The sequence below is a fragment of the Oryzias latipes genome, chromosome 16 (assembly GCF_002234675.1).
Source record: "Oryzias latipes chromosome 16, ASM223467v1".
Taxonomy (NCBI): Eukaryota; Metazoa; Chordata; class Actinopteri; order Beloniformes; family Adrianichthyidae; genus Oryzias; species Oryzias latipes.
This window is the reverse complement of record NC_019874.2, coordinates 9,065,066-9,091,938: the sequence shown is the minus strand read 5'-3', so window position 1 is coordinate 9,091,938 and position 26,873 is coordinate 9,065,066. Positions and strand designations below refer to the sequence as shown.

General features: G+C 43.9%; 2 protein-coding genes across 2 annotated transcripts; one reads left to right on the top strand and one right to left on the bottom strand.

Annotated features, from left to right (window-relative positions):
- Positions 1 to 12,264: 12,264 nt before the first annotated feature.
- On the bottom strand, positions 12,265 to 13,826 carry LOC111948980 (zinc finger BED domain-containing protein 4-like). The gene is made up of 4 exons (XM_023964557.1): positions 13,671 to 13,826; positions 13,318 to 13,575; positions 12,589 to 13,211; positions 12,265 to 12,505 (listed from the first exon to the last, which is right to left on the bottom strand). The coding sequence occupies exons 1-4, from the start codon at positions 13,695 to 13,697 to the stop codon at positions 12,271 to 12,273; spliced, it is 1,143 nt and encodes a 380-aa protein (XP_023820325.1). The 5' UTR covers positions 13,698 to 13,826; the 3' UTR covers positions 12,265 to 12,270.
- A 7,959-nt stretch (positions 13,827 to 21,785) lies between these two features.
- LOC105355889 lies at positions 21,786 to 25,895 on the top strand. The gene is made up of 2 exons (XM_011485003.3): positions 21,786 to 23,796; positions 24,064 to 25,895. The coding sequence occupies exons 1-2, from the start codon at positions 21,786 to 21,788 to the stop codon at positions 24,624 to 24,626; spliced, it is 2,574 nt and encodes an 857-aa protein (XP_011483305.2). The 3' UTR covers positions 24,627 to 25,895.
- Positions 25,896 to 26,873: the final 978 nt, after the last annotated feature.

Below are 26,873 nucleotides of genomic sequence, written 5' to 3'. Positions count from 1 at the left end.
TGCTGAATTTGGGTGGACGGTAGACTGTAGCAACTATGGTGGGGGCAGGACCAGAAAGAACTAATGCAGTATATTCAAATGAGCAGTAAGTAGGAGCAGAGACAGGAAGGACTTTCAATGCATGACTTCAATGAATGACTTAGTTTTTAGGATTGTAGGCCTCAAATTCTGCGGAACAACCAACTGGTCTCCGATTCGACTACGGCGATAAAGCAGATCACCTTTAACAACAAATACCTCCCGTTGAGAGCCAGATACTTGAGTTGAGTCAGGGACGCACGCAGCAAACAAATGCTTAAGTGAAGGGTCTTCCTTCTGCATTTTTGAGACATTACTTGGGAGAGTAAAAGTGTCATTTTCTGCTGGACCAGAAAGTGCATTAGTTAGTTTGGTACCCCTAACCTTGTCCTGTCTTCGCTGTGATCTAGTTTTTCGTTCCTTAGACTTAGAACCCGGATGCATCTCCATCAGCAAATGGCAACTCTCTCTCCATGCATTTGATGACATATCCTGTTCTTTCTTACTTCTAGATCTAGTAACAGCCAGAAAACATTTTTCACAGTTCAGAACTTCCTGCGATTGCTTAGCTATCAGTTCAGCAAGAATAGGGAGATCACTACCTAATACCACCGGGTAAGGCAGTTTTTCCAACACACCAACTCTTAAAGAAAATGGCTTCCCTTCGACCAGAAGTTCTGTTTCAGCAATAGGGTACTGAACTCTGTCACCATGAATACAATAAATGTCAATTGTACCCTCAGAAAACATAACACCTCCTGGAAGACTGTCTTGTCGAACCAGGGTGCGGTTACTTCCTGAATCAAGGAGGGCTTCAAAGTGTTTGTCTTCAATTTTTACACCAACTGTAAGTTTTTCCAAACCAGTGTCTGTTACATGGTTCTCCAATTTACTTAAAGGTTCCATTGAAGCACAACACATGTAGTTTTTAGCATGTAAAGTTGGACATTCATTTTTAAAGTGACCCAGCTGACCACAAACATGACATGCTAATTTAGCCTTGTCTTTTGCTTCCCATTTATACATTCTCGGTGGAACAGACATAGGTTTCATAAGTCTGGTTGTGAAGTCTTTCTGACCCGCAGGCTTACCCCAAGAAGTGTGTGGGTGAGGGGGAGTTTGGCGAGTCTCTTTCAATTGAGGAGGAAACCGGGGAAACTTCTGGGCGGCTCTCATTTGGAGGTTTCTTTTGCCTGGTTGTCATCTTTGTGCTGCCTCCTACAGGCCTTCAATCCCACTTCTGACACCAAAATGTCACAATGTGATGTGACAAGAGTGGCCTGGTGTACATAGGAGGCAGATGACTCTTAAGTTCAGGAACAGGTTTTATTCTCTGGTCTTACACTCTGGCTGCACAGCTCACACATCCCTCTCACACTGAGCTCCTTCTCTTTTATGGGCTCCAGTTAATTGGTTGGCCACACCCAGGAAGGAAGTCACATTTAAACAAACATTTCAAATAATTACAACAAAAGATAGAAATTTCTTGTAAATAATACAGTTAAAGTCCTGCAAATAAAGACAAACATAAATAAACAAACAACTGAAATCATTACAACAAAATGTATATACAAAGAAATCCAAATTCTTTCCACTTCCTGTGCCCAACTATTAAACAGGAAGTAAAGGCCTTGGCCACCATTTTGTTCCTTGGGCAACAGGAAGAGAAGGTGAGAAACATTACAAAAATCAAAGAAGTCTTAAACATGTTGTGATTATGCATTATGTGTCTAAAAGTGATGAATTATGATAGACCGGTGACAAGTAGATAACTACTTTGTCACACCTTCACGTTTGCACTGTCTACCTGGAGTTTATATTTACAAACTTGTTTTTCATTCTTTTAAGATGATCCTGTTTTGACCCCAGATGACTCTTTCAATCGGATTTGCAAATGTATAGTGCATTCCAAATTTATATGCAATTTGTATTTAAAGACCCACCCCAATCAAAATTGTGTTTTTGGTTTTTTAACATGTTTTTGTAGCATTTTTTTCCATAATGGAGGACAATTATAACAGAATTTCAGATCAAAACTGCATTTCTGAATTTCTTTATTTAAATCCTGTTGGATCAGTAGGCAGGCGAAAACCGGATGTTTCAAAAAGGTCGGACTTGTGACGCAGCTACCACAATGGGCAGGTATAAAGTCCTGCTTTCTTCGCTCCAATTCTAAATCCTTCACTTTCAGACAAATAGATCCATGTACATTTTCATTTCCTTATCTGACCTGACTTTTTGCTCTAAACTGAAGCGGCTGGATACTCTGAGATTGCTTCCTGTTATTTTGCCCCGGTCATGTTAGTTTGGGCTTGTGAAGTTGCTTGTACTCCTAACGACCCGAAACCAGTTGGTCTACATAAACATTACTATCCAGTTTCAGGGTAAAACAGCCCTTTTACCAGCCATTTTAGAATTGACAAAGCCTTTTTTAAGACCTCTGAAAAGTAGGCGGAGCTTCTTCTTTTTTTTTTCCTTTTTCTTTTTTTCTCCTTATTTAAGTGAGACAACAGAACAACAAAACAAAACAACAAACACTTGAAAAAACAGATCTGACAAACACAGACAGCTACCAATACTAACACATAAAGTGTGTGTGCGTGTGATCTAAGGGCAACGAGAGAGAATTCCATCCCCAAGCTTGATCTAACCGTCACACATTCTGTTAACTATACATATTTAGGGGTACATTATTAGAGAATCATATAGATAAACCGGAAAGGCTCGAGACATACATAATTATGCATTCATTGTATTCTTGGTACTGAAATAAAAAATAAAAAAACGGTCTCCCTCCTGGAACCCACTCTGTAAATAATCATCTTGTCATTGTTTCAAAAATAAATAAATAGACAAAACAAATAAACAAACAAAGTTTAGAATGATTACACATAACCATCAGACAGACGCCTGCAAATGAAGTGAATAGGACATTATAGAGAGAGTAGGGTGATAAAGGTGAGAAAAAGGTGAGGGCACATGACAGTCACATATTTGATTCTCAGATGAAACTTAATATTGGTCTAGGAACTCCATGAAGACCGACCATACTGATAGTGGTTTGGTCGTGTCGGGGGGAGAAGGTAATAAACTGGCTAAAGAAATATATTCAAGAAATAAATATTTCCATAAAGATAGGTTTATGGTGTTCTTTGATTTCCAGCTCATGAAAATTGTTTTTTTAACTATTGTTATTGCTACAAGAGTAAATAGGCCGAGCTTCTGACAGACCACTTTCTTCTGTGGTGCAAAAAGAAGAACCATGCTTTCTGTAACAAAATCATCTTCACGTCTAAAAATAACAGCAGTTCTGGGTGTTACGAACGGGGAGTTGAGGGAGTACCTGTAACGAGTCGTGACCGAAGGAACCCAAATGCAGGAAGGAAGGACTCGAAACTTGAAGTACAACTTCACAGGTTTCCTCGAATACTCAAGGAAGTCAAACATCCAGTTGTACAAACAAACAGGACTCTGCAACACTGAAAACCACAAGCACAGAAACTTAAATACCTAACCACATAATCATGACAGTACCCAGGCGCAGAGAGGAGGAGGCAGGAGGTTCCAAGTTATTTGTTACCATGGCGCAGCGTGTGTGGCAGCTTATCTGGGCAGCTCTACCTTTTTGTGTTCCTTACTTTGCGCTTTTTAATATTTTCTTACAACTTATTTGTGTTTTTTGTATTTTTCAACAACTATTACAAAGTTCTGCGACAAATGACAGGAACATCATTACTTTTGCTTTTTGTTTTTTTATTTTTTCTCAACTTTTTGAACCGGCCTCGGGGGATCCATTAGGATGCAGCTCCATTGTTTACACTCGAGATCAGCTGTTAGCTCTTGGACGAGTTGAGATTCTCCTCGCTGGAAAGCCAGATGTTCCAGCTGAAATACGGAGGAAACGACGAGGCTGCAGAGCTGGAGTTAAACGCCGGGAGAGAAGACGGAGGTACAAGCCATGTTTACCATCCGTTACTATGGGAAACGTCCGCGCGCTCTCTAACAAGCTGGACGAGTTAACAGCGCTCATGCGTCTGCAGCGGGTGTACCGTGAGAGCAGCCTGCTGTGTTTCACCGAGACGTGGCTCAACCAGGACATGACAAACTCCGTGGTCTCAGTTACTGGATTCACGCTGGTGCGGGCGGACCGGAGCGCGGCGCAGAGCGGAAAGAAGAAAGGCGGTGGTCTGGCGGTGTTCGTGAATGACAGATGGTGTAACCCGAACCACATCACTGTGAAAGGACAGCACTGCAGCAAGGACATTGAACTGGTGGCAGTCAGCGTTCGGCCGTACTACCTTCCACGGGAGTTCTCCCATGTGCTGGTGGTGACTGTTTACGTCCCTCCGTCGGCTGACGCTGCTGTCGCTTGTGAACGCGTGCACAGCACCGTGTCCCAGCTGCAGACACAACACCCGCAGGCCCTGATACTGATTTCTGGGGACTTTAACCATGCATGCACCCCCCTCTCCGCCACCCTGTCCAACTTCACCCAGTATGTGAACTGTCATACGAGGGACAGAAAAACTCTGGACCTTTTCTATGCTAACATCAAGAATGCATATGCTTCTGCCCCCCTCCCCCCTTTAGGACGCTCTGATCACAACCTGGTCCATCTCTCCTCTGCGTACACTCCAGTGGTGAAACAGCAGAAACCACAGATTAAAACGGTGAAGATCTGGACTGAGGAGGTAATAGAGCGACTAAGGGACTGTTTTAGCACCACAGACTGGGACGTTCTCTGCAGTCCACACAGGGAGGACATTGACAGTCTTACTGACTGCATCACGGACTATGTCAATTTTTGTGTGGAAAACACAGTGCAAACAAAATCAGTGCAGTGTTTTTCCAACAATAAGCCCTGGGTCACTCCTGAGCTGAAGACCCTCCTAAATGAGAAGAAGAGGGCTTTTCTCTCTGGGGACAAGGAGGAGCTACGCAGAGTACAGAGGGACCTGAAATATAAGATCAGGAAGTGCAAGGACTGCTACAGGAAGAAGCTGGAGCAGCGCCTGGAACAGAACAACATCCGTGATGTGTGGAGGGGTCTAAAACACATCTCAGGCCACGGTGAGGCTGGAAATGATCGCCAGGTCACAGGTGACCAAGCCTGGGCAAATGAACTGAACCTGTTCTTCAACAGATTTGATTCTGCCCAGCCCCCAGTCTCCACCCACAGTGCCCCCTCTTCAGACCTTTCCAGCTCAGGCGTCTCCTCCCAGCTGCAGCTGTTACCACCTCAGCACCAAACAGTCCACTCTCCCCTTCTTCCAACAGAAGCAAAGGGACCCCCCCAACGACTCACAGCACCAGACCAGCCACCGCCCACCCATCCTCCAACCCCCCTCTGCCTCACCCTGAATCAGGTTAGGATGGAGTTAAGGAGAACAAAGGCCAGGAAGGCAACAGGCCCTGACAGCATCACCTCCAGGCTCCTCAGGGAGTGTGCAGACCAGCTCTGTGTGGTGATGCTGTTCATATTTAATATGAGCCTCAGACTGGAGAAGGTAACAGTCCTCTGGAGGACTTCCTGCCTGGTTCCGGTTCCAAAGGTACCTCGTCCTACGGAACCGAACCACTTCAGACCTGTCGCCTTGACTTCCCACCTGATGAAGGCTATGGAGAGGATCATCCTCAGCCATCTCCGCACTCAGGTGAGCTCAGCACTGGACCCGCTGCAGTTTGCATATCGACCAGGCATCGGGGTGGATGACGCCATCATCTACCTGCAGCATCGGGCCCTGTCTCACCTGGAGGCCCCTGGGAGCACTGTGAGAGTCATGTTTTTTGATTTCTCCAGTGCTTTCAACACAATTCAGCCTTCACTGCTGAGGAGGAAGCTGGAGGTTGCAGATGTGGACCAACATCTGGTTGCTTGGACCATCAACTACCTCACAGACAGGCCACAGTTTGTGAGGCTGCGTGACTGTGTATCTGATGTGGTGGTCTGCAGCACGGGGGCACCTCAAGGGACTGTGCTCTCCCCATTCCTGTTTACCCTGTACACATCAGACTTCACCTACAACTCCCACCACTGTCATCTGCAGAAGTTCTCAGATGACAGTGCCATTGTGGGCTGTGTATCAGGGGGGGATGAGCGGGAGTACAGGGGGGTCATCACTGACTTTGTTAGCTGGTGAGAAGTTAACCACCTGCTGCTTAACACCAGCAAGACAAAGGAGCTGATACTGGACTTCAGGAGCTCCTCACCATCACAGTCACTGGTGAACATCCAGGGTTCAGACATTGAGGTCGTGGACACATTTAAATATCTGGGTGTTCACCTGAACAACAGACTGGACTGGTCCAACAACACGGATGCTCTGTACAGGAGGGGCCAGAGTCGCCTTCACCTGCTGAGGAGACTGAGGTCCTTTGGCGTGTGCAGACAGCTGCTGAGGACCTTTTACGACACTGTGGTGGCCTCAGTGGTCCTTTATGGAATTGTGTGCTGGGCGGGGGGCAGTGCAGGCAGAGACTTGAAGAGGCTTAACAAACTGGTTAGGAGGGCCGGCTCTGTCCTGGGCTGCACACTTGAGTCCATCGAGGAGGTGGCGGACAGGAGGATGTTAGCTAAGCTGACATCCATCATGGATAACCCCTCCCACCCCCTGCACAAAACTGTAGAGGCGCTGACCAGCTCCTTCAGCACAAGACTGTTGCACCCTCAGTGTAAGAAGGAGCGCTACCGCAGGTCATTCCTCCCCACAGCCATCAGACTGTACAACACCGTGTCAAAGTGACACTCCACGGTCCCAGGGGTGTTTTTCTGTTTAGTCATTGATTCATTTTACTTTTGTTGTAGTTGTTGTTTTTCAATTTTAAATTGTTTTTTGTTCCTGAACAGTTGTTTGTTTTTGTTTTTGGTGTGAACTTCATTAGTTATTTCTGTATTTTGAAAAAATTTGTAATGTTTTTTTACAGTTTACATGTTTTGCAGACCGCATGTTTTTTTACACTTTTGCAGCTGTATTTATTTAATATTTATTTCTTTATTTAATAAGAATCTCATTTTTGATAATAATTTTTCATAATAATTTTAGTAATATTTTTAATTATCTAATATAAATGTAATTTGTGATGTCCTTTATTGATGTTATATTATATAGATTATTTCTGAATGTCGTGTTGCTGCCACAGATAAATGAAATTTCCCCATTGTGGGATTAATAAAGTCATCTATCTATCTATCTGTCTGTCTGTCTGTCTGTCTGTCTGTCTGTCTGTCTGTCTGTCTGTCTGTCTGTCTGTCTGTCTGTCTGTCTGTCTGTCTGTCTGTCTGTCTGTCTGTCTGTCTGTCTGTCTATCTAAGTGTAACAGGATCTTTAATACTCAAAAAAACTAAAACAAAACCACTGCAGCAGGCAGGCAACTCGAAACACTAGAAACAGGGGAAGAGCATAATATGGAGCAGTACAGGAGGAAGGGAAAGACAGGACTTAAATATATACAAGCGAGACACAGGTGGAAACACTCAGGACAAATGGGGACCAAAAGCAAAACTCGAAACAACATAACAGGAAACCTATCAAAATAAAACAGGAAACTGAACCCAAAACATGGCAGAAACAAAAGAGAACCACAACACAAAAGCAAAGAAACTAAAATTGTAACATAGCCCCCCCCCCTCAAGGAACCGCACCGAGGTTCCAAAAGAAACCCAAAGAGGAGGGGGCCCGGAGGACAAACTTAAAGGGGCAACAGAATCCAGGGAGTCCGTAGGAAGGCCGGGAGGCCGCGCTGTCCGGCGAAGCAGATGAGCTCAGGGCAGTTTTGGGACAGTCAGGTCAAGCAGGTTGGGCTCGGAGCCTGGAACTCCAAAAACTCACAAGTTTAATGGATGCCAGAATTGTGAAGCTGCTCCAAAATAAGGGGTCCTATGTTCAAATGGAACGTGACCAATGAAGATATTTTTCATTGAAATAGCTTTGGATTTCAGGAAATATAACCTCATAATGCTGCAAACTCAACAAAAGACCATTTTCAGTTCTTTAGAATCTATCAAATGTTGTGGAACTCTGTTGTGTGTAATAATGTGGAACAGTGACCTTGAAAGTTTTTAGTGTTGAAAAAAATACTGTTTTCTTTAGGAGGTATGTTCAATAACATTTAATATAGTGACTTGAAAATGATGCTGACTGTCATTTATATGGAGGATTTAGAAAAATAATAGAAAAATACAATTTGCATAATTATTTGGAATGCACTGTAAACAGACCTCTGGCATTTTACCCTCAGAACCTTTTTTGGCTTTCTTCTTCTTTCTGTCTTTGTCTTTCATTTGTTATGTGTGAATCTGAATTTTTTTCCACATCTTGCCTGAAATATGCTTCTGTGAAAAGCGAGGCACATCACTGTGTGATTATCCTGTCATGACTTTAGCAACCAGGGCTAAATGTTCCTTTAGAAATAGTGACGATTACAGATGTCCACAAAAATCTTGTGCTTGCTGCAGGTCTGATAATGAGCCCCACACATAACCCCCATATGTCCACTCACGCAGCTCATTGGTTTTTTTAAACCAAATATCTGTGTTGTCTATCTGTGAGTGAGTGCATGTATGTTGATTTGTGTATGCATGGGTGGGTGTTGGCCTGTGACTGAATGTGTGCGTGGGGGACCTGCTATGTGTGTGTGATGAATGTTTACGTGTGATGTCTTCAAATGTCAGGAAGTATTGTTTGTAATGACAGAAGTTGACAGATACTATGCAGATACTGAACTAAATCAGATCCATACAGAGCAGAACACACATTATGGAGATTTTTTTGTTGGCAAATCCTGAGAGCTGCTACAGAAAATATGGTTAACTTACCATGTGGTAAACTTTGAACTCCTTTTAACAATTTTTTTACATAATGGATTCAATGTATCACGTGTGTGTACCGAGTATATCCGTGTAAATATGTTTATTTATGATTGTGAGAAATTATAATGGCATAATTTATGATGCAGACAGGGTGCATCTTCTCTCCGTGCATACGTTGGCTTGCTACAAGCACTCCTGTCTCCTCCCACAGTTCAAAAAGCATGCTTCATAGGTTGATTAAAGATTCTAAATTATGCCTAGGTGTGTGTGGCCCTGCAGCAGACAGGTGACCTGTCCAGGCTTTGCCCAATAGTAGTTGGGGCAGGCTCCAGCAAACAAAAAAAATGATGCAGTCCAAGTGGCTGGAATAATATACAGGAACATGATGGTAATAGTGAACCAACCAGACATTGTAGTACTGGGTAAAGAACTGAGGAAAGCCGTTGTGGTGGATGTGGCAGTACCAAGGGATGGAAACATGAGGAAGAAGGAACATGAGAAACTGGAGAAGTACCAGAGACTAGGAAAAGAACTGGAGAAAGCCTGGAAAGTGAAGTGGTGCCTGTGGTAATTGGAGCTCTCGATGCAGTAACCCCCAAGTTGGAGGAGTGGCTACAGCAGATCCTTGGAAAGATTGCTCGAAAAAAATAATTCCAAACCAATCCAAGCTAGTGGTTAATCACAGCAAAAACTGCTTATTCTGATTATATTGGTTCCAAAACAGCTGATGACAGTTGCTTTAATAAAGCTTATCGATGACGTGGAGTTAACTCATGTGCAGACTGAGTTGTGGGAGACCACATGTGACCAAATGTGATTTAAAATGTAAAGTGCAGGGATATTGAGATTCAGGCAGCTTGGATAGCTAAGGGGTCCCGAAGTGACATGTTTTGTGTGTGGGCGCTAGGGGGAGTTTTACATAATGAAGAAAAAGCGGGTCATTGCTCAAGATGTGAGGTCCATGCAGAAATAATAAACAGAAAAAAAAGCTCATGTATGCCTGAATGATCCTAATTCAAGACTGTGCCACGGAATACATACAGGCACAGAATTAACAACTCCCAATGGAAATTGAAGGAGAGAACAAAAGGGCAGCAAACTTTACAGGAGGGAAATCAAATGTTTTTACTGCCGGATTATGAGGATTTAAATCTATTATTCTAAAAACACACTGTTGCATCAGAGAAAAAGAACATGAGCTTGGTAAAAAATAGTGGAAAGAGTACAGGTCTGAGGTTAACAAACATAACACTTCTTATATATAATCCATTCATTTTCTACCCATCATTCCCCATTGGGGTTTGTGGTACTGGAACCCATCATTCATGATTTAAAATCTTAGTTTTTGTTTTTTGTTTTTTTGCCAGTAGTTTGTTAAGGGTACAATGAGGCTCCTCCAGTGAAGGTACATTGACTTAGACATAGGCTATATTGACTTGTTACTTAATGAGATGAATTCCCTCTTGATCCAGAAGAACTCAGTCCAAAATAACAAAAACACTCTTAAAAGATTAGAATAAAATAACTACCATAATTTCCAGATTATAAGCCGCTACTTTTTTCCTGCGCTTACAGCTCTGCGCCTTATTCAGTGACGCGGCAAATTTATGGATTTAATTGACAGCCGCCATGTATGTATTTTCGGACTCAGTGAATGGTTAGAATTCTCTATCTAACACCAAGCACAAGTCATTTGTTTTTCAACACACCTCTATGCAGCCAAACAGCATGCACCTCACTTCAGGTCTTAGACACTTCAGTCATGGTTCAACAAAACGAAACACGCATTCCCGGCCGCATCCCAGAATCCTTTGGTGCCATTAGACCCAAAGTGCACGTGATCGCCATTACAGTATGATGCAGCTTTCAAGTTAAAAGCAATCATTAAAAGCAGCGTGAAAAAATCCACCATCACCAACGGGTTTGGAAAAGCCGGTCAGCTGCGTGACGGAGAGAACAGCGCATGCTCAGGAGTGAATTTACCTCTGAGTCATAGTGACTCGGCTGGCTGCACGTAAATATGTGGGAATAACATCAGCCTTTATTTTGTCGGGACACAACTGGAAACACAAATCGACGTGATCGTTTTTACGGTTTCTAAGGACTGAGCGGAATTTTGCATTGAAAAGCTCACAGCCTCCGTGTGAGCTGGAGCAATCTTCTCCTGCTGCTCGTATAGAGCTGCGGGGCCGATGGCAGTCTGATGGCTCCCACACGTAACAACGCATTCGCCCCTCATACACAAAACGTACAGTATTAAGTCCGATTGCTCTGCACAGACACGATTCGCTCGGTCCACCGGCGCAATGGGGGCGAAGCGCGGACGGATGGAGCGCAGAGGCGTCCGTGGAGCAACAGTGTCTGTTGTGGAAGGAAACTTCTGACACACGCGCCGCGCTGAGGCGTGCGCTTTTCAGTCGCCACTGCTTTATTTTACTGGTGTGTTTTTTTAACCAGTCCTGTTACTCCCATAACGCTGCCGCAACACAAGCGGAAGGAGAGCTGTTCCCGTCCACCCCTCCATGCACTGCTGTTCCTTGCTCATTCTTAAACACGTACAACAGTGTGGCGAGCCGGGCGTTGGCCCCGCCTTTAGCCCGTAAGACTCATGGGAAATGGGGAATCGCGGATGTAAATTTCCTCATCATAACTGAGGGATGTAATGTTGATTATATGGTTACTGTTTGTAATTTTATGTATGAGACCTAGATTGACAATAAGTAAAAAAAAACTAAAAAAATAAAAAAAAATAAAAAAAAACATAACTGAGGAACTTGTGAACAGAATAGACCTCCATACTGTTTGGCAGATGTAGATATACTCAAATACATGAGTCTGAGGCAAAGCTGACGCCACCCACAGTGTGCTAATGAATCACACTTACTCTGGGAGTCAGGACATGATTAGTCATGATGACAATGTTGCCAAATACATGCGGCTTGTACTCCGGTGCGGCTTCTGTATGTATAAAAGTAGTTAAACACATAAAAATAGGTGGGTGCGCTAGATAGTCCGGAATTTACGGCACTGAAGATATAAGAAGCTGGGGTGTAACGATTCATTTTAACGATTGAATTCATATCCTAATTTGTGTTGACGATGCCATTCATAGTGGATTTTGGTTCATTTTTAATAATATCGGTTAGGGATGGGAATCGAAGCCCCATGAAGCTCTCATGGGGCTTCGTGTAAATGTGCCAGAAAAATGAATGAAGCATTTGGGGCTTCGAAACCACACAGAACAGCGGCATCTGGTGGCAGACAGGACATATATCATCTACTCCACTAAGTTCCTTGCCCTTGTAACACTTCAGTGTGGAAATAAAACAAAGACAATGTTTGAAGATTTGTGAGAAGTGCTTGTGTTACATTGTGAATGCCATGTATAAAGTGAGAATGAGTGATTGTGAACCAGGGTCTAACATGACTGGGTGGGATACATGTTATAGATTTTTATTTAAAAACAGAATTTTCTCCACTGTGCTGGGCTTCAGCCTGTTTCGTCTTTGGCTGACGATTTCGCCAGCCTTGGAGAAGATCCTCTCACAAGGCACAGACGAAGCTGGTGTGCATAAAAACTTCATTGCCAGCTTGTAGAGATGTGGGTATAAAACCTTGTGGGTAACCCAGTATCTCAGTGGGTCCTGAGTCCTTGGGATGTGAGGTTCCTTTAAGTACCTAGAAGGACATTAATAGCCTATTGTCATGCACCAGTCTAAAATGAGCAGAAGTTATGATGAGGATTCTAATCTTTACTGTACCTCTGAACCTCCACTGTTGCACTGGCAGTTGTGCTGGTCACCTGCTGTTGAACCCCCACATGCCTGTCCAGCAGGGCCCAGAGACCACCATCTTCCTGCTGACTTGAAGGACCTTCTCTAGGTGGCGACTGTGGCTGTGCCTCTGGAAGTAGCGCCTGCATTGTTGCAGCACACTCTTTAGTGAGTCGCTCTATGGCCGTGTGGGCAGAGCCTTGGCTGCAGAACCCCAGCTCTTTAAACCTTGGGTCCAACAAGGTTGCCATTGACAGAGCAGTGACCTTCTCCAGAGCTGAAAACCTCTCATGGAGATTGTTCTTCAAGTTAGTGGCCAGTTTTTCACCAAGTGGGTGTGTGATCTGACCACACCTGCTTGAGATGTAATGTTTCAGCATTTTGACCATGGGAATGACTTTGGATGCTGACACTCGTTTTTCTGTCGAAAGCTCAACTGTGGCCTCTTGAAACGGTGAAAGAATGCTCAAGCAGTGGTGTATGGCCTGGTAGTCCTCTGAGGTGAGTGGAGGAAGGTCTGTATGGAGGGTGGCCAGAGCTGCCCCCAGTGGCTCTCTCTCCTTAAACAACCTTTCCAACATATTAAATGTGCTGTTCCATCTTGTTTCCACCTAAGATAAAACAGCAAGCACATTTTAAAGGAGAGAAGAAAGTAACACAATAAACAACTGCAAAAACATGTAAAATCTTAGATTAAAAAAAAAGAAAATGTTTCACCTCTTGTATTAATTTGTGCTCTGGCCTGGCCAGCTGTCGCTGCATCTCTGACATCTTCTCCTTCGCTGTGGTGCTGGATTTAAAAAGACCGACAATCCTACGCCCCTTACTTCGGATATCCTCTAGTTCAGGGGTTTGGGCAAGGGACTTTTTCACCACCAAATTAAGCATATGTGCAAAACACATTATGTGCCGAAGCAGTAATATATTAGCACATGCAACCATGTTGGGAGCACAGTCTGTAACCAGGCCTGTCACCTGGAAGAAAGATTACATGTTCACAAATCATGTATATTAGGTATTGGGAGGCCATATTGATGAATGATTTTGTACTTTATTGATCTGGCTCGCACCTTCCCTTTAATTCCCCATTCTTCCATGAGAAGATTTTTGGCCTCAGCCAAGTGAGCTGCAGTGTGGGTTTGGGGAAACTTCAGAACCCCCAAGACCACAGAGGCCAGCTCCACCTAGAATGAACAAAGTCAAACTGAGACACATAAACCAAAGCATTGCACAAAGCAGGGGATACCTACCTCCTCAGTGATAAAATGGCATGTTACAGCCAAGTAAGCGTCCATGTTAATGGATGTCCACATGTCTGCTGTAAGGCTGACAGCAGAGGCCCTGCTAACCACATCTAAAGCCTTCTCCTTTTTGGCTTTGTACTTCTCCTCCACCATTGTCCTCAAGGCCTTCCTATTAGGAATTATGTAGGATGGGTCCAAAAGGTTGACAAAAGCCTAATAGTGACTGTTGAACTACGATGAATATCTTTACGTGTTCTTGTTTGGGGAACTATTTTGTGTTGCGCACAGTTACCTGTCAGTATAAATAAAGGCGGAGCCACCTGCTGTGACTTCTTCGTGGTGACAAGGTTGATGGCTGCCGGAAAGCTGAAAGTGCCTCCAGTCTCGTTTGTATTAGTGAATACTCCAGAGAAATGTCTGAACCTGAGAGCACAGGTGGGAGCACGCGCGCGACTCGGGAGCTGTCCGCTGCAGGAGATTCAACAGGTTATGGGCCCAGTCGAATGTTAAGCACGGCCATACACGGACGCGGACTCCCGCCGCGGTTCGACGGAGACGAAGCACGCTACCACATATGGGAGGCCAGATTTTTAGCGTACTTGAAAACACTCGGCCTGAAGGAGGCTATTATCGGGAGCCAGCAAGCGGGGGCTGCAGACCCAGAAGCCGGTAGGAAAAACGAGCTGGCTTATGCAGAACTATGTGGTTGCCTGGATGATAAGACGCTAATGCTAATCCTGTATGAAGCGCCAGACGATGGAAAGAAGAGTCTAGAAATACTGAGACGCCATTTTGAATCAGAAGAAAAACCGCGGATTGTTGGACTTTACACAGAATTAACCAACGTGCTGATGGCTGATCAAGAGGAGCTAGCAGATTATCTAGCACGTGTTGAGAAGATTGTGGCAGCGCTGAACAGAGCTAAAGAGACCCTCAGCGACGCACTGTTAGTGGCCATGGTGTTAAAAGGACTCACAGATGAATATGCACCATTTTCTGTGCATGTCACGCAGACAAGAGAGGTTCTGACCTTCAGTGAGTTCAAGGCTAGGTTGAGGAGCTTTGAATGCTCACTTCGCTACCGCTCAAGGCCACGAGCAGACGAAGTAATGACAGTCAACTACAAAGCAAAGCAGACCAAATCAAGAAATAATGAGAAGAAATACTTCAACGGTGAATGCTTCATTTGCGAAAAAGTTGGACACAAAGCAAAAGACTGCAGAAGCAAAGCTAAGAAACCACAGCGGAACTTCAGGCCTGCTTACACTCAAAATAGCAACAAAATGGCCATCCTTACGGACACTAGGCTGAGCACCGCACAGGCCAGAGACGAGCACCCTGCTGAGCGGGAGACCTTCATACTCCGGGCGAGTGAATGGCAACCTCACTGTGCACAACCAGAGGGATTGCTTGTGGACAGTGGTGCATCTGCTCACATCATGACCAGCGAAGAGGCTTTCATCAGATTTGACGAGACGTTTCGGCCCAAGGACCACGTCATGCAATTGGCAGATGGAACCCGGATTGCTGGCAGTGTACTGAAAAAGGGGGACGCCCAGATCCAACTCACTGACAGCAATGGCAGAGTGGTGAGTGTCCAGCTCACAAATGCACTTTTGATTCCTGGATATCCACAAAACATTTTGTCTGTGGAAGCTGCATTTTCAAAGGGAGCAAAGTTTAACTTTGAAAAGAACAACAACAAAATGATACTTCCCAACGGTACGACATGTGAAATGAAGGTAAAGGACAGATTGTATTACCTGGATGTGGCAAAAGAGAACTGTGATGATACCTGTAATGCATGTTATGATCTCAAAACTTGGCACGAAGTAATGGGTCATTGTAATTATGATGACATAATCAAACTCGAAACAGTGGTGGATGGAATGAAAATCAAAGGTAAAAAGTGTAAGCCTAATGTGTGTGAAACATGCCTGCAGGGAAAATTCACTGAAAGCAGAAACAGGGAAGCAGATGTAAGAGCTAAAGCACCGTTAGAGCTCATCCATACAGACCTGGGTGGGCCTATAGCCCCAGAGTCACTAGAAGGGTACAAATATGCCATCACCTTTACCGATGATTTTTCTGGTGCCATTTATGTGTATTTTCTGAGGAGTAAGAACAAAACAGTTGAAGCCACAAAGCAGTTCCTAGCAGATACAGCAGTTTATGGCAAAGTAAAACGCCTAAGGTCAGACAATGGCACAGAGTTCATCTCTGAAGAGTTCCAGTCACTACTCAGAGACAATGCTATTAAGCATGAAAGATCTGCACCTTACTCCCCCCATCAGAATGGGACTGCGGAGAGGAACTGGCGCACATTGTTCGAAATGGTGCGCTGCATGTTGATAGAATCAGGCCTGCCAAAAGAGTTGTGGCCTTACGCAGCTAGGACAGCTGCAGTTGTAAGAAACAGGTGTTATTGTAAGAGAACAAGGGAAACACCATATTTTCTTTTTACTGGAAAGAGACCGAATCTGTCAAAAATGAAAAAGTTTGGTTCGGATTGTGTGGTGTATGAACAAAACAAGAAAAAGCTAGACCCAAAAGGCAAAAAGGGAATTTTTGTGGGTTTCGATCGCCATTCACCAGCTTACATGATTTATTTTCCAGAGTCAAACAAAGTTCAGAAACACAGGCTGGTCCAGTTTATAACGAGTGAAAAGACTGAGAGTCAGACACAGACTGACGCAGACCAAGCGGAGGACCAGTACATGGAGTGGGTACCTACACTACCTGAACTGACAGAAACGCAGACACAAAGAGAAGAAACAGACAAGGACGAGAGCACAAAACCAGACACTAACGAAGACACTGACGCACAGACTCAATTTTCAACTGGTAGAGCTAGAAAAAAGCCTAAGTACTTGGATGACTATGAGTGTGTGGTACATGACCGTGAGTTGACTATTGACTACTGTTACAGGGCTACAGTTGGACTGCCACAAACCTTTAAAGAGGCTCTGGCATCACCATCAGCAGAGAAATGGAAAAAGGCCATGAGAGATGAGATGGCAACATTTAAAGAGACTGACACCTTCTCACTTGTGCCGTTACCAGAGGGTAGACAAACAGTGGGGGGAAGGTGGGTGTATGCTCTTAAAGAAGATGACACAGGGAAAGAAACTTACAAAGCCAGGTATGTGGCAAAAGGATACAGTCAGGTGGAAGGACTTGACTATTCTGAGACATTTTCCCCGACAGCTGACTTGACCTCATTGCGTGTTTTGATGCAGCTGGCTGCACAGCATGACCTGACACTACACCAAATGGACGTTAAAGCAGCATACTTGCATGCACCTATTGATTGCGAAATATACATGGACCAACCAGAAGGTTTTCAGGCTAAATCAAAAAATGGGGTTAAATTGGTTTGCAAGTTAAACAAATCTATCTACGGACTCAAACAGTCTGGTAGGAATTGGAATCTCATGCTTCATGATTTTCTACTTGAGAACAATTTTGTGCAGAGTCAGACTGATCACTGTATTTACACTAAACTCTCTGAGGAGGAAAAGGTCATCCTGTTAGTGTGGGTTGATGACATAGTTGTGGCTGCAAACAATGAGGTGTGTTTAAAGGAGGTCAAGGAAAAACTAAAAAGTAAATTTAAAATGAAAGACCTCGGGCAACTTGCTCATTTTCTAGGAGTTGATTTCTCACAGGGAAAGGATTCTGTTCGAATGAATCAAACCAGGTACATTCTCAAAATCTTGGAAAGGTTTGAAATGTCTGATTGCAAATCAAGGGCAACTCCCAGTGAAATCAAATGTGATCTAACTCCAGAAGGGGCCAAAACAGATCAGAGGAAATACAGGGGCATGTTAGGAAGCCTTATCTATATCATGACCTGTACTAGGCCGGACATAAGTTGGATTGTCAGCAGGCTGTCTCAATACATGTCTGATCCCAGGGAAAAACACATGACAGCACTGAAACATGTGTACAGATACTTACAAGGAACCAAGGATTATGGACTGTGTTATAATAAATGTGACACTGAACTTGAACTGATGGGCTACTCTGACGCTGATTGGGCTAACGACCTAGAGGACAGAAGGAGTACTACAGGCTATTGCTTCAGCCTTAGCCAAAACGGAGCCATTGTGTCTTGGAAAACAAAGAAACAGCAAACTGTTGCTCTGTCAACGTGTGAAGCTGAATACATGGCATTAGCCGCCGCCATTCAAGAAGCGCTTCACCTCTCACAACTTTTGAAGGATATGGACCCCAACTTTGAACCAACAACCAAACTGTTCGAGGACAACCAAGGGACTATACGCCTAGCAAGGAACCCTGTAAATCGCCAGCGGAGCAAACATGTGGATATAAAATACCATTTCATCAGGTCTAATGTGTTGCAGGGTAAAGTTGTTTTGGAGTATTGCCCGACAGAAAACATGGCTGCAGATGTGTTCACGAAGTCTGCTCCAAGAGCCAAGATTGAAAAGTTTAGTTCTTATATGTTTGGAAATTAATACTGATGTTATGTGAAAGTGTGTGATTTCATCGAGTGGGGGTGTTGAACTACGATGAATATCTTTACGTGTTCTTGTTTGGGGAACTATTTTGTGTTGCGCACAGTTACCTGTCAGTATAAATAAAGGCGGAGCCACCTGCTGTGACTTCTTCGTGGTGACAAGGTTGATGGCTGCCGGAAAGCTGAAAGTGCCTCCAGTCTCGTTTGTATTAGTGAATACTCCAGAGAAATGTCTGAACCTGAGAGCACAGGTGGGAGCACGCGCGCGACTCGGGAGCTGTCCGCTGCAGGAGATTCAACAGTGACAAATAAAATACAGCTTATTATGTACACAAAAACATAAATAATGTAAATGCTATATAATATTAGCCACCTTACCTTGAAGCCTTTGTCTTCAACAATTGAAAATGGTTGTGCATCCATTACAATCATATCCACCAATGCAGAATCAAGTTCTTGCTTTCTTGACACTGCAAAATATACATATGAAGAAAAAAAAAAATATTAATTGTAGAAGCTGAGCCTCGAACCCGGATCCTCAGCAATCACATGTTACTGATTTTTCCACTGAGCTATCTGTTTCAGTTCTTAGTGTGCCATTAGTTGGATATATTCTTATTACCAATATGAGGTGGATTGAAGGCTTGATTTGCCGACTGCGGAGTTTCAACATGATGAACGGAGCGGAGATGTCGCATCATGGAGGATGTACTATCATTAAATGCAAATTCATGTTTGCAAATCAAACATTGCACCTAAAAAAAAAAAATGGAAAGAATAAAAATGATTCCTTTCAACTGACAGACATACCTATAAAACTGACATAATCAGCAATGGCTACTAATAAAATAACGTTAATAGTGTATTACCTTATTTGGAGAAATCAAGTTGAAATGATCCCAAGCCACAGAACGTTTTTTACCGGGTGCCATGACGTTGATTCTTACGATACACGGGAAACAACAGAACTGGTCGGGAAACGTTGTTTGGGATTCATCTGTATTTATAGACAACAGCGCGCCCTTCTGATCAAACACACCTGAGATCTGAAACCTGGTTCAGGTGAGTGATGCATTTGGCGCGTCATACGTCATCAATCACGTGATCTGCGCTGGTTGACACACGCTTTGAAACATTGTGCCGAAACACTCTGTTTCATGAAGGTGAACCGCGCGCCGAAGCCCCGTGTCAAACGGGCCATCCCTAATATCGGTTTTTTTCCTGACATCTTTAAGTAAAACTTTAACCAGTGTGACTCAGAGAGAAACATCTGGTACTGAACAGTGCAGGTGAAGTTTTCCAGATTCCTTGTATTTTCTTCAAGATAATCAAGTGTAAATTAAATATGTGTACAAACAAACACATAAACAAGAATGGATGTGTGATCCATTCACATTTTAGTTTCCTAAAGTTCAACTGTTGTTTTTCCACATCCAAAGAATCCAAAGGGAACATTATTAGAACATTCTAGCTCACTGTATGGTCACATGACTTTACAGAATTCAAAGTGTTTCCACACTTTGGACTGGAATGATGGACTGATCAGTTTTTGCTGACATCACATCAGTCTTGTCCGCTGTGATGGTACTTGGTTATTTTTACACTGCAGTGAAGTAAACCTATTTGTAAGTGCCATATGTGAGGTCACAAGATTTATGTTAATTTCAATTGGTGGAGTTTAAACCTGAACTTAGTTTTAGTTATGAAAGTAGATAATGTTTGATCTCAGTTTTATTTTCTCTATCAAGATTATTTGAATAATATATCGGTTGTGTATATATTAGAAGATTTTTGTTATGTGCAGAGAAATAGGATCCTGTACCTTTAAGAACGTAGCGCACCCGACATGAGAGAGGGGCGGGGGAGTTTGGTGTGTCGTAGTTGCAGGAGACAGAGGTCTTTTTTTGACCATGTACATGTTTATGTTCAAGTTCATATAAGAATAAGAAAGTAAGTGGATTTTATGTTTGTTGTTTTCTTTTTATTTTTGTGGATGTTAATAAAGCAAGGAAACGACTGCAAGTGGATGACATCCTTTTTTCCCCCCATTTCTTTCGCACACTTCCACCATTTTGTTTGTTTTGCTTTTTTCTTGTGGAGAACATGCGTCAGCCACACGCTCCCGCCCTGATAGGTTTATTGGAAACCTACATTTAAGTCAAAAAAAGACCTTCCATGCTTTTTCTAGCGGAAAAGAACATTTGAAACTGTGAACTTTTTCTGAAGATTACTAGAGGCGAAAGACCTTTTCAAGAAAAGTCAGTTTGGACAAGTGGCTTCTGCGGATCATATAAAGGAGAAGCAAAAAGGTAAAACTTTGAGCTTATCGGAAATATGGAAAAAGATTTTAATGAGCCACCTTGTGGAAAGAGAGGAGCCGGGTTAGCTCGTGCGGTGCCGGGTTAGCTCGTGCTGGTTTGCGGCGCCTTCCGTCCGTGAAACCAGTGTTCGACTCCGGGCTGCTCCCTGTTCCCTTCTCTACCCCTGTGCCGGTTCCAAGCCCGGTTTGAGAAGGTTGCGTCAGGAAGGGCATCCGGCGTAAAACATTGCCAAATATACCATGCGACTTGTTGGGAGAAGCCGAAAGAGGAAGAAGACCTTGTGGAAAGAGAGGACCGAAGATGACCGAAAAGGCTGTTGAAGAAAAAATTTACCGGTTAACTCAATCTCGTAGAGCTAAATTGGGACATTTAACATGCCAAGCCAACGAGATTGAACAGTTAATGGAAGAAGATGCAAATATGAGCATAGTGAAGCAGAAGTTGCGTATAAACGTGCAGGACTCCCTAGGAGAATTTCGTAAGATGAATGATGCTTTAACATGTCTTCTGAGCAAAGAAGAGCTGGAAAAGGATCAAAGTTCATGGTTTGAGCCTAAACTACAGCATGTTCGTGAGTTTATGCAGCGAGTGGAGGAATGGGTGCAGACAGCAGAGGATCGTGCGGATCAAGCTAAAGAATGTGATGCAGACATGCACCCAACAGACAGCATATCAATGGCATCAGTCGCTGAAAGCTATAGGAGCAGGCAACGTGCATCAACTGTTGGGAGCAAAGTTTCCACTGCGTCTTTTGCACGCCTCAAGGCTGAAGTGGAAAGAGCTGCATTACAAGCTAAAGCTGCGGCTCTTAAGCAAAAGCAAGACATTGAACGTCAAGAAGCTGAATTGAAAGCAAAAAGAGAAGCTTTAGATATACAAACTGCCATTGCTGCCGCTGATGCTAAACTCAAGGTTTTGAAAAGTTATGAAAATGAACACTTGTCGCATGTCAGTGATCAAGGAGGAAATACTAACGAGTCTGAATTTTTGCCATTACATGAGAGGCAAAGCACAGTCAATGACATGAGAAAAAGACAATGTGAGATCAGACCACCACAACCAAGGTTTGTCCCTTTTTACCAGCCAAGTGAAGATCATGTCACTGACGATCATGCAGTTGAAACGCTCTGCAGCATTATGGCGCGACAGAACAACATTACAGAGCTAATGGTCAAGCAGCAAGGAATGATTTCATTACCTCCATTAGATATCCCAACTTTCAGCGGTGATCCATTAGACTACAACTCATTTATGAGAGCATTTGAGCATGGTGTTGAATCCCGCACAGAAAGCTTCAAGGATCGTCTCTACTACTTGGAACAGTTCACTGAAGGACGGCCCAAGGAGTTGATTAAAAGCTGCCTTCATATGAGACCAGAAGGAGGATACCAAAGGGCTAAACAGCTATTGAAGGAGCATTTTGGAAATGACTACAAAATTGCTTCAGCCTACATGAACAAAGTATTGGACTGGTCACCCATCAAGCCAGAGGATGCAGAGGCTTTAAATGCATTTTCACTCTTCCTGACAGCCTGCTGTAACACCATGACTGAAGTGAGCTACATGGAAGAGTTAGACAATGTTGCAAACTTAAAAGCCATTGTAGCAAAGCTTCCATTCAAGCTGCGGGAAAAATGGAGAAGTATTGTGTGGAGCATACAGGAAGAATGTGAAAGACGAGTAAAGTTTAAGGACTTGGCTGTGTATATCAGTAAGCAGGCCAAAGTTGCTCTTCATCCAGTCTTTGGTGAAATAAGGGACAGCATTGCAACTAAAACATCTTCATTTAAACAAAGTGATCAAAAAGGGCCAAGAAAAGGCATAGCTAGGAAGTCATTCATCACAAGTGCTGTTCAGTTGGATAAACAAAGAAAAGATGCAGAATCTATTAAACACTCAGCTACAACCACCTCAGCAACCTCGCCGTGTCTCTTTTGCAAAGGTGAGCATGAAGTAGCGACCTGTGACATGTTAAAAGGCAAATCCCACAAAGAAAAACTGGACTATTTGAAGAATGAAGGACTTTGTTTCAGCTGCCTCAAGCATGGTCACCTGAGTAAATTCTGCAAAAATAAAATGAGCTGTGAGGTATGTTCTTTTAAACACCCCACACTCCTGCACATTAAGAAAAAGGACTCAGTTTCTGGTGCAGAAAGGAGGACAGATAACAATGATGGTCAAACAGTATTGAGCGCATTTGTGCGTGCTCAGTCTGACGAGCCGGATCTCACTGGGGCTGGAGAGGATGATTGTACGCTTGCAATAATTCCAGTTCGAGTCAAATCAAAGACAGGAAACACAATGGTGCAAACCTATGCCTTTCTGGATCGAGGAAGCTCGGCTACATTTTGCACGGAGTCGCTAATGAACGACTTAAAGGTTAACGGACGAAAGACAGATATGCTACTGAGAACCATGAGTGAAGAAAAACCTGTGGCTACTTACGTCGTGTCTGGTTTACAGGTCAGCAGTTTGTCAAGTGATGAGTTTATTGATCTCCCAGATGCTTTCACTCATAAGACAATACCTGTGGGAAAGGAAAACATTCCACGACAGAAGGACCTTGAAAGGTGGCCCTACCTTAAAGACATAAAACTGCCTCATATTGAAGCTAACATTGGCTTGCTTATTGGAGCAAATGCACCAAAGGCCATGGAGCCATGGGAGGTTGTGAGCAGCGTTGGTAATGGACCATACGCAGTGAGAACCAAACTTGGTTGGACAATAAATGGGCCTTTGAGAGAAAGCTGCAGCTACTACGACAATAGAAAACCTATGAAAGCTGTAGCAAACAGGATTTCAGCAGCAAATTTGGAACATTGGTGGCTGCAACAGTTTCGGATGGATTTCCCAGAAGGAGGAAAACACGAGGAAGTGGAAATGTCCAGAGAAGATCACCAGTTTATGGACCTAGTAACAGACTCTGCTAAGCTGGTAGAGGGCCACTATGTTGTCTGTTTGCCAAAAAAGATCAAGATGCTCAGCATGCCAAACAATCGAACAATGGCTGAACAGCGAGCGCAGAGTCTGAAAAAGATGTTCAAGAAGGATGACTGCTTTCATAAGGAATACACAGAGTTCATGAAGGATCTTCTCCAGAAGGGTTACGCGGTGCAGTTGCCTGATGAAGATTTACAGCACCGGGAAGGTAAATTGTGGTACATACCACATACAGCTGTATATCATCCAGTAAAGAAAAAACTGAGAGTCGTGTTTGATTGTGCAGCTTCTTATCAAGGAACATCTTTGAATGAACAGCTCCTGCAGGGACCTGATTTGACCAGCAGTCTTCTTGGTGTCATTGTTAGATTTAGACAAGAACCTGTTGCAATCATGGCAGATGTGGAAGCAATGTTCCATCAGGTCAAAGTACCCGATGATGATTCTGATTTGTTGCGGTTTCTTTGGTGGCCAGACGGGAATTACAGTGAACCTCTGGCAGAGCACAAGATGACAGTGCACCTGTTTGGAGCAACATCATCACCGAGTTGCGTCAGCTTTGCTTTGAGGAAGTGTGCTGAAGACCAAAGTCAGCATTTCAGAACAGAGATTGTGCAGACAGTACTGGAGAACTTTTATGTGGATGATTGCCTCAAGTCTGTTCCCACAGAAGAGGAGGCTATATCAATGTGCCATGATCTTAGAAGAATCTGTGGCAACGGAGGCTTCCGTCTCAACAAGTGGGTGAGTAACTGCTGCAGAGTCCTGGACTCCATTCCAAAATCTGAGTTATCAAAGGAGATGAAAACCTTGGATCTCGATCGAGATGAGCTTCCAATGGAGAGAGCCCTTGGTCTCAATTGGAGTGTAGAGTCTGACACATTTAAATTTAAAATCACCATCAGAGACCGCCCATTCACAAGAAGGGGTCTGCTCTCAGTTATTGGCTCAGCATATGACCCATTAGGCACACTGGCACCAGTTGTGTTGCCAGCCAAGCTTATGTTGCAAGATTTGTGCAGATTGAAGATTGGGTAGGATGATAAATTACCGGATGACATCAAGGACAGATGGTTGGGCTGGTTAGCCAGTCTTCCTGCATTAGAGCACTTCTACCTCCCCAGATGCATGAAGCCTAAAGATTTTGGAAAGTGTGCATTTGCGCAATTACACCACTTCGCAGATGCAAGTGAGGATGCGTACGGATCAGTCAGCTATCTCCTGATGCGGAGCATGACTAACAAGCCACACTTTGCGTTTATGCTGGGCAAGTCCCGAGTGGCACCTCTGAGGGCACCAACCATCCCAAGGATGGAGTTGACAGCGGCCACAGTGGCGGTAAAAATGGATGCCGTTCTGAGAAGAGAGCTGCAACTGGACCTCACACAATCAGTGTTCTGGACTGATAGTACAGTTGTCCTAAAGTATCTACACAATGAGACAACACGTTACTGGACATTCGTGGCAAACAGAGTTTCAGCCATTCTGCAAGCATCGGATGTTAGACAATGGAGACACGTCGGCACTGACAAGAACCCAGCAGACACCGCCTCTAGAGGGCAAAGGGTGAGTGATTTCATGAAAAATCAAAATTGGGTGTCAGGGCCAGATTTCCTTTGCAAGCCTGTTGAGTGTTGGCCAAAGATGCCATCAAGTGATGCAGAAACAGCTGCAGATGATCCAGAGATCAAAAGAGTTGCAGTGAACCTGATGAGTGCTGAAGAAAATGTAGTTCCGTTCAAAAAACTGATCGGCTACTTCTCATCATGGTATAAGTTGAAACGAACTGTAGCATGGTTCTTGAAGCTTAAACCTTTACTTCAAAGTCTCTGCCAAAAACGCAAAGACCTGCATGTGGCCTGTGAGGAAGCTGGGCATGACAGTGGTCACCAGTGGGTCCAAAGTCAATTGGAAAACTTTAAAAGAAAGTACAAAGGTGCACCAATTTCGGTGAAAGAACTTGACATGGCAGAGTTGTGTGTCATCCAATTTTGTCAGAATGAGAAATTTTCTGAAGAAGTTAAAAGTCTGGGCAAAGGACAGAATGTGAAGCGGAGCAGTCCTTTATACAGGTTGAATCCTGTTCTTCAGGATGGGGTGTTACGAGTTGGTGGACGTTTGAGTCGGGCTGCTATGCCAGAGAACAGAAAGCAACCTATCATCCTGTCCAAAGATTTCCACATTTCAGGCTTGGTTCTTTATCAGATTCACAAAGAGACTGGGCATGGAGGGCGCAACCACATGCTTTCAGAGTTACGTCAGAAGTTTTGGATCACAAGTGCCAATGCAGCCATCAGAACAATCTGCAGAAAGTGTGTCACCGGTCGCAGATTACATGGAAAAGTAGGAAAGCAACTAATGGCTGATTTACCACAAGACCGTGTCTTACCAGACGATCCGCCCTTTACCAGAGTAGGTGTGGACTATTTCGGACCTTTTGATGTCCGACGTTGAAGATGCCTTGTAAAGAGGTACGGAGTTTTATTTACGTGTCTGGCTGTGCGTGCAGTGCATATTGAACTTGCCTCAACTCTGGACACAGATTCCTGCATAAATGCCTTACGACGCTTTTTAGCACGACGAGGACAGGTTAAAGAGATACGCTCAGATAATGGGACGAATTTCACTGGCGCCAACCGTGAGCTGAAGGCGGCCATTGCTGATTGGAATACTTCTGAGTTTCACCATCTGTTCCATCAACATGGCATTAAGTGGATTTTCAACCCTCCTGCTGCTTCACATCATGGTGGAATATGGGAGCGGCTTATCAGGTCAGTAAGGAAGGTGTTGAACTCCACTGTCAAGGAACAGATCATGGATGAAGAAGGCCTTCACACAGTCTTGTGTGAGGCGGAGTCTATTATAAACAGTAGACCTATAACAACAGCATCCAGCGACCCGAATGACTTGGAGGCACTTACTCCTAATCATTTGTTGCTTTTGAAAAAGAAACCAAACATGCCACCTGGACTTTTCAACAAAGAGGACCTGTATGCACGGCGTAGATGGAGGCAGGTGCAGTACATCGCTGACCTATTTTGGAAGAGATGGATCAAGGAATATCTTCCTCAACTTCAGGAGCGTCAGCGGTGGGCCACAGCTTCCAGGAACTTTTCAGAAGGAGACGTGGTTCTTCTTGCAGATGACTCTGCACCAAGAAACTCTTGGATTATGGGAAAAATCATTGAAGTGATTCCTGACAACAAGGGTTTTGTTCGCAGAGTGAGGATAAAGACAAAGACTAGCATCCTGGAAAGACCCATTACAAAGCTCTGTCTTCTTCTG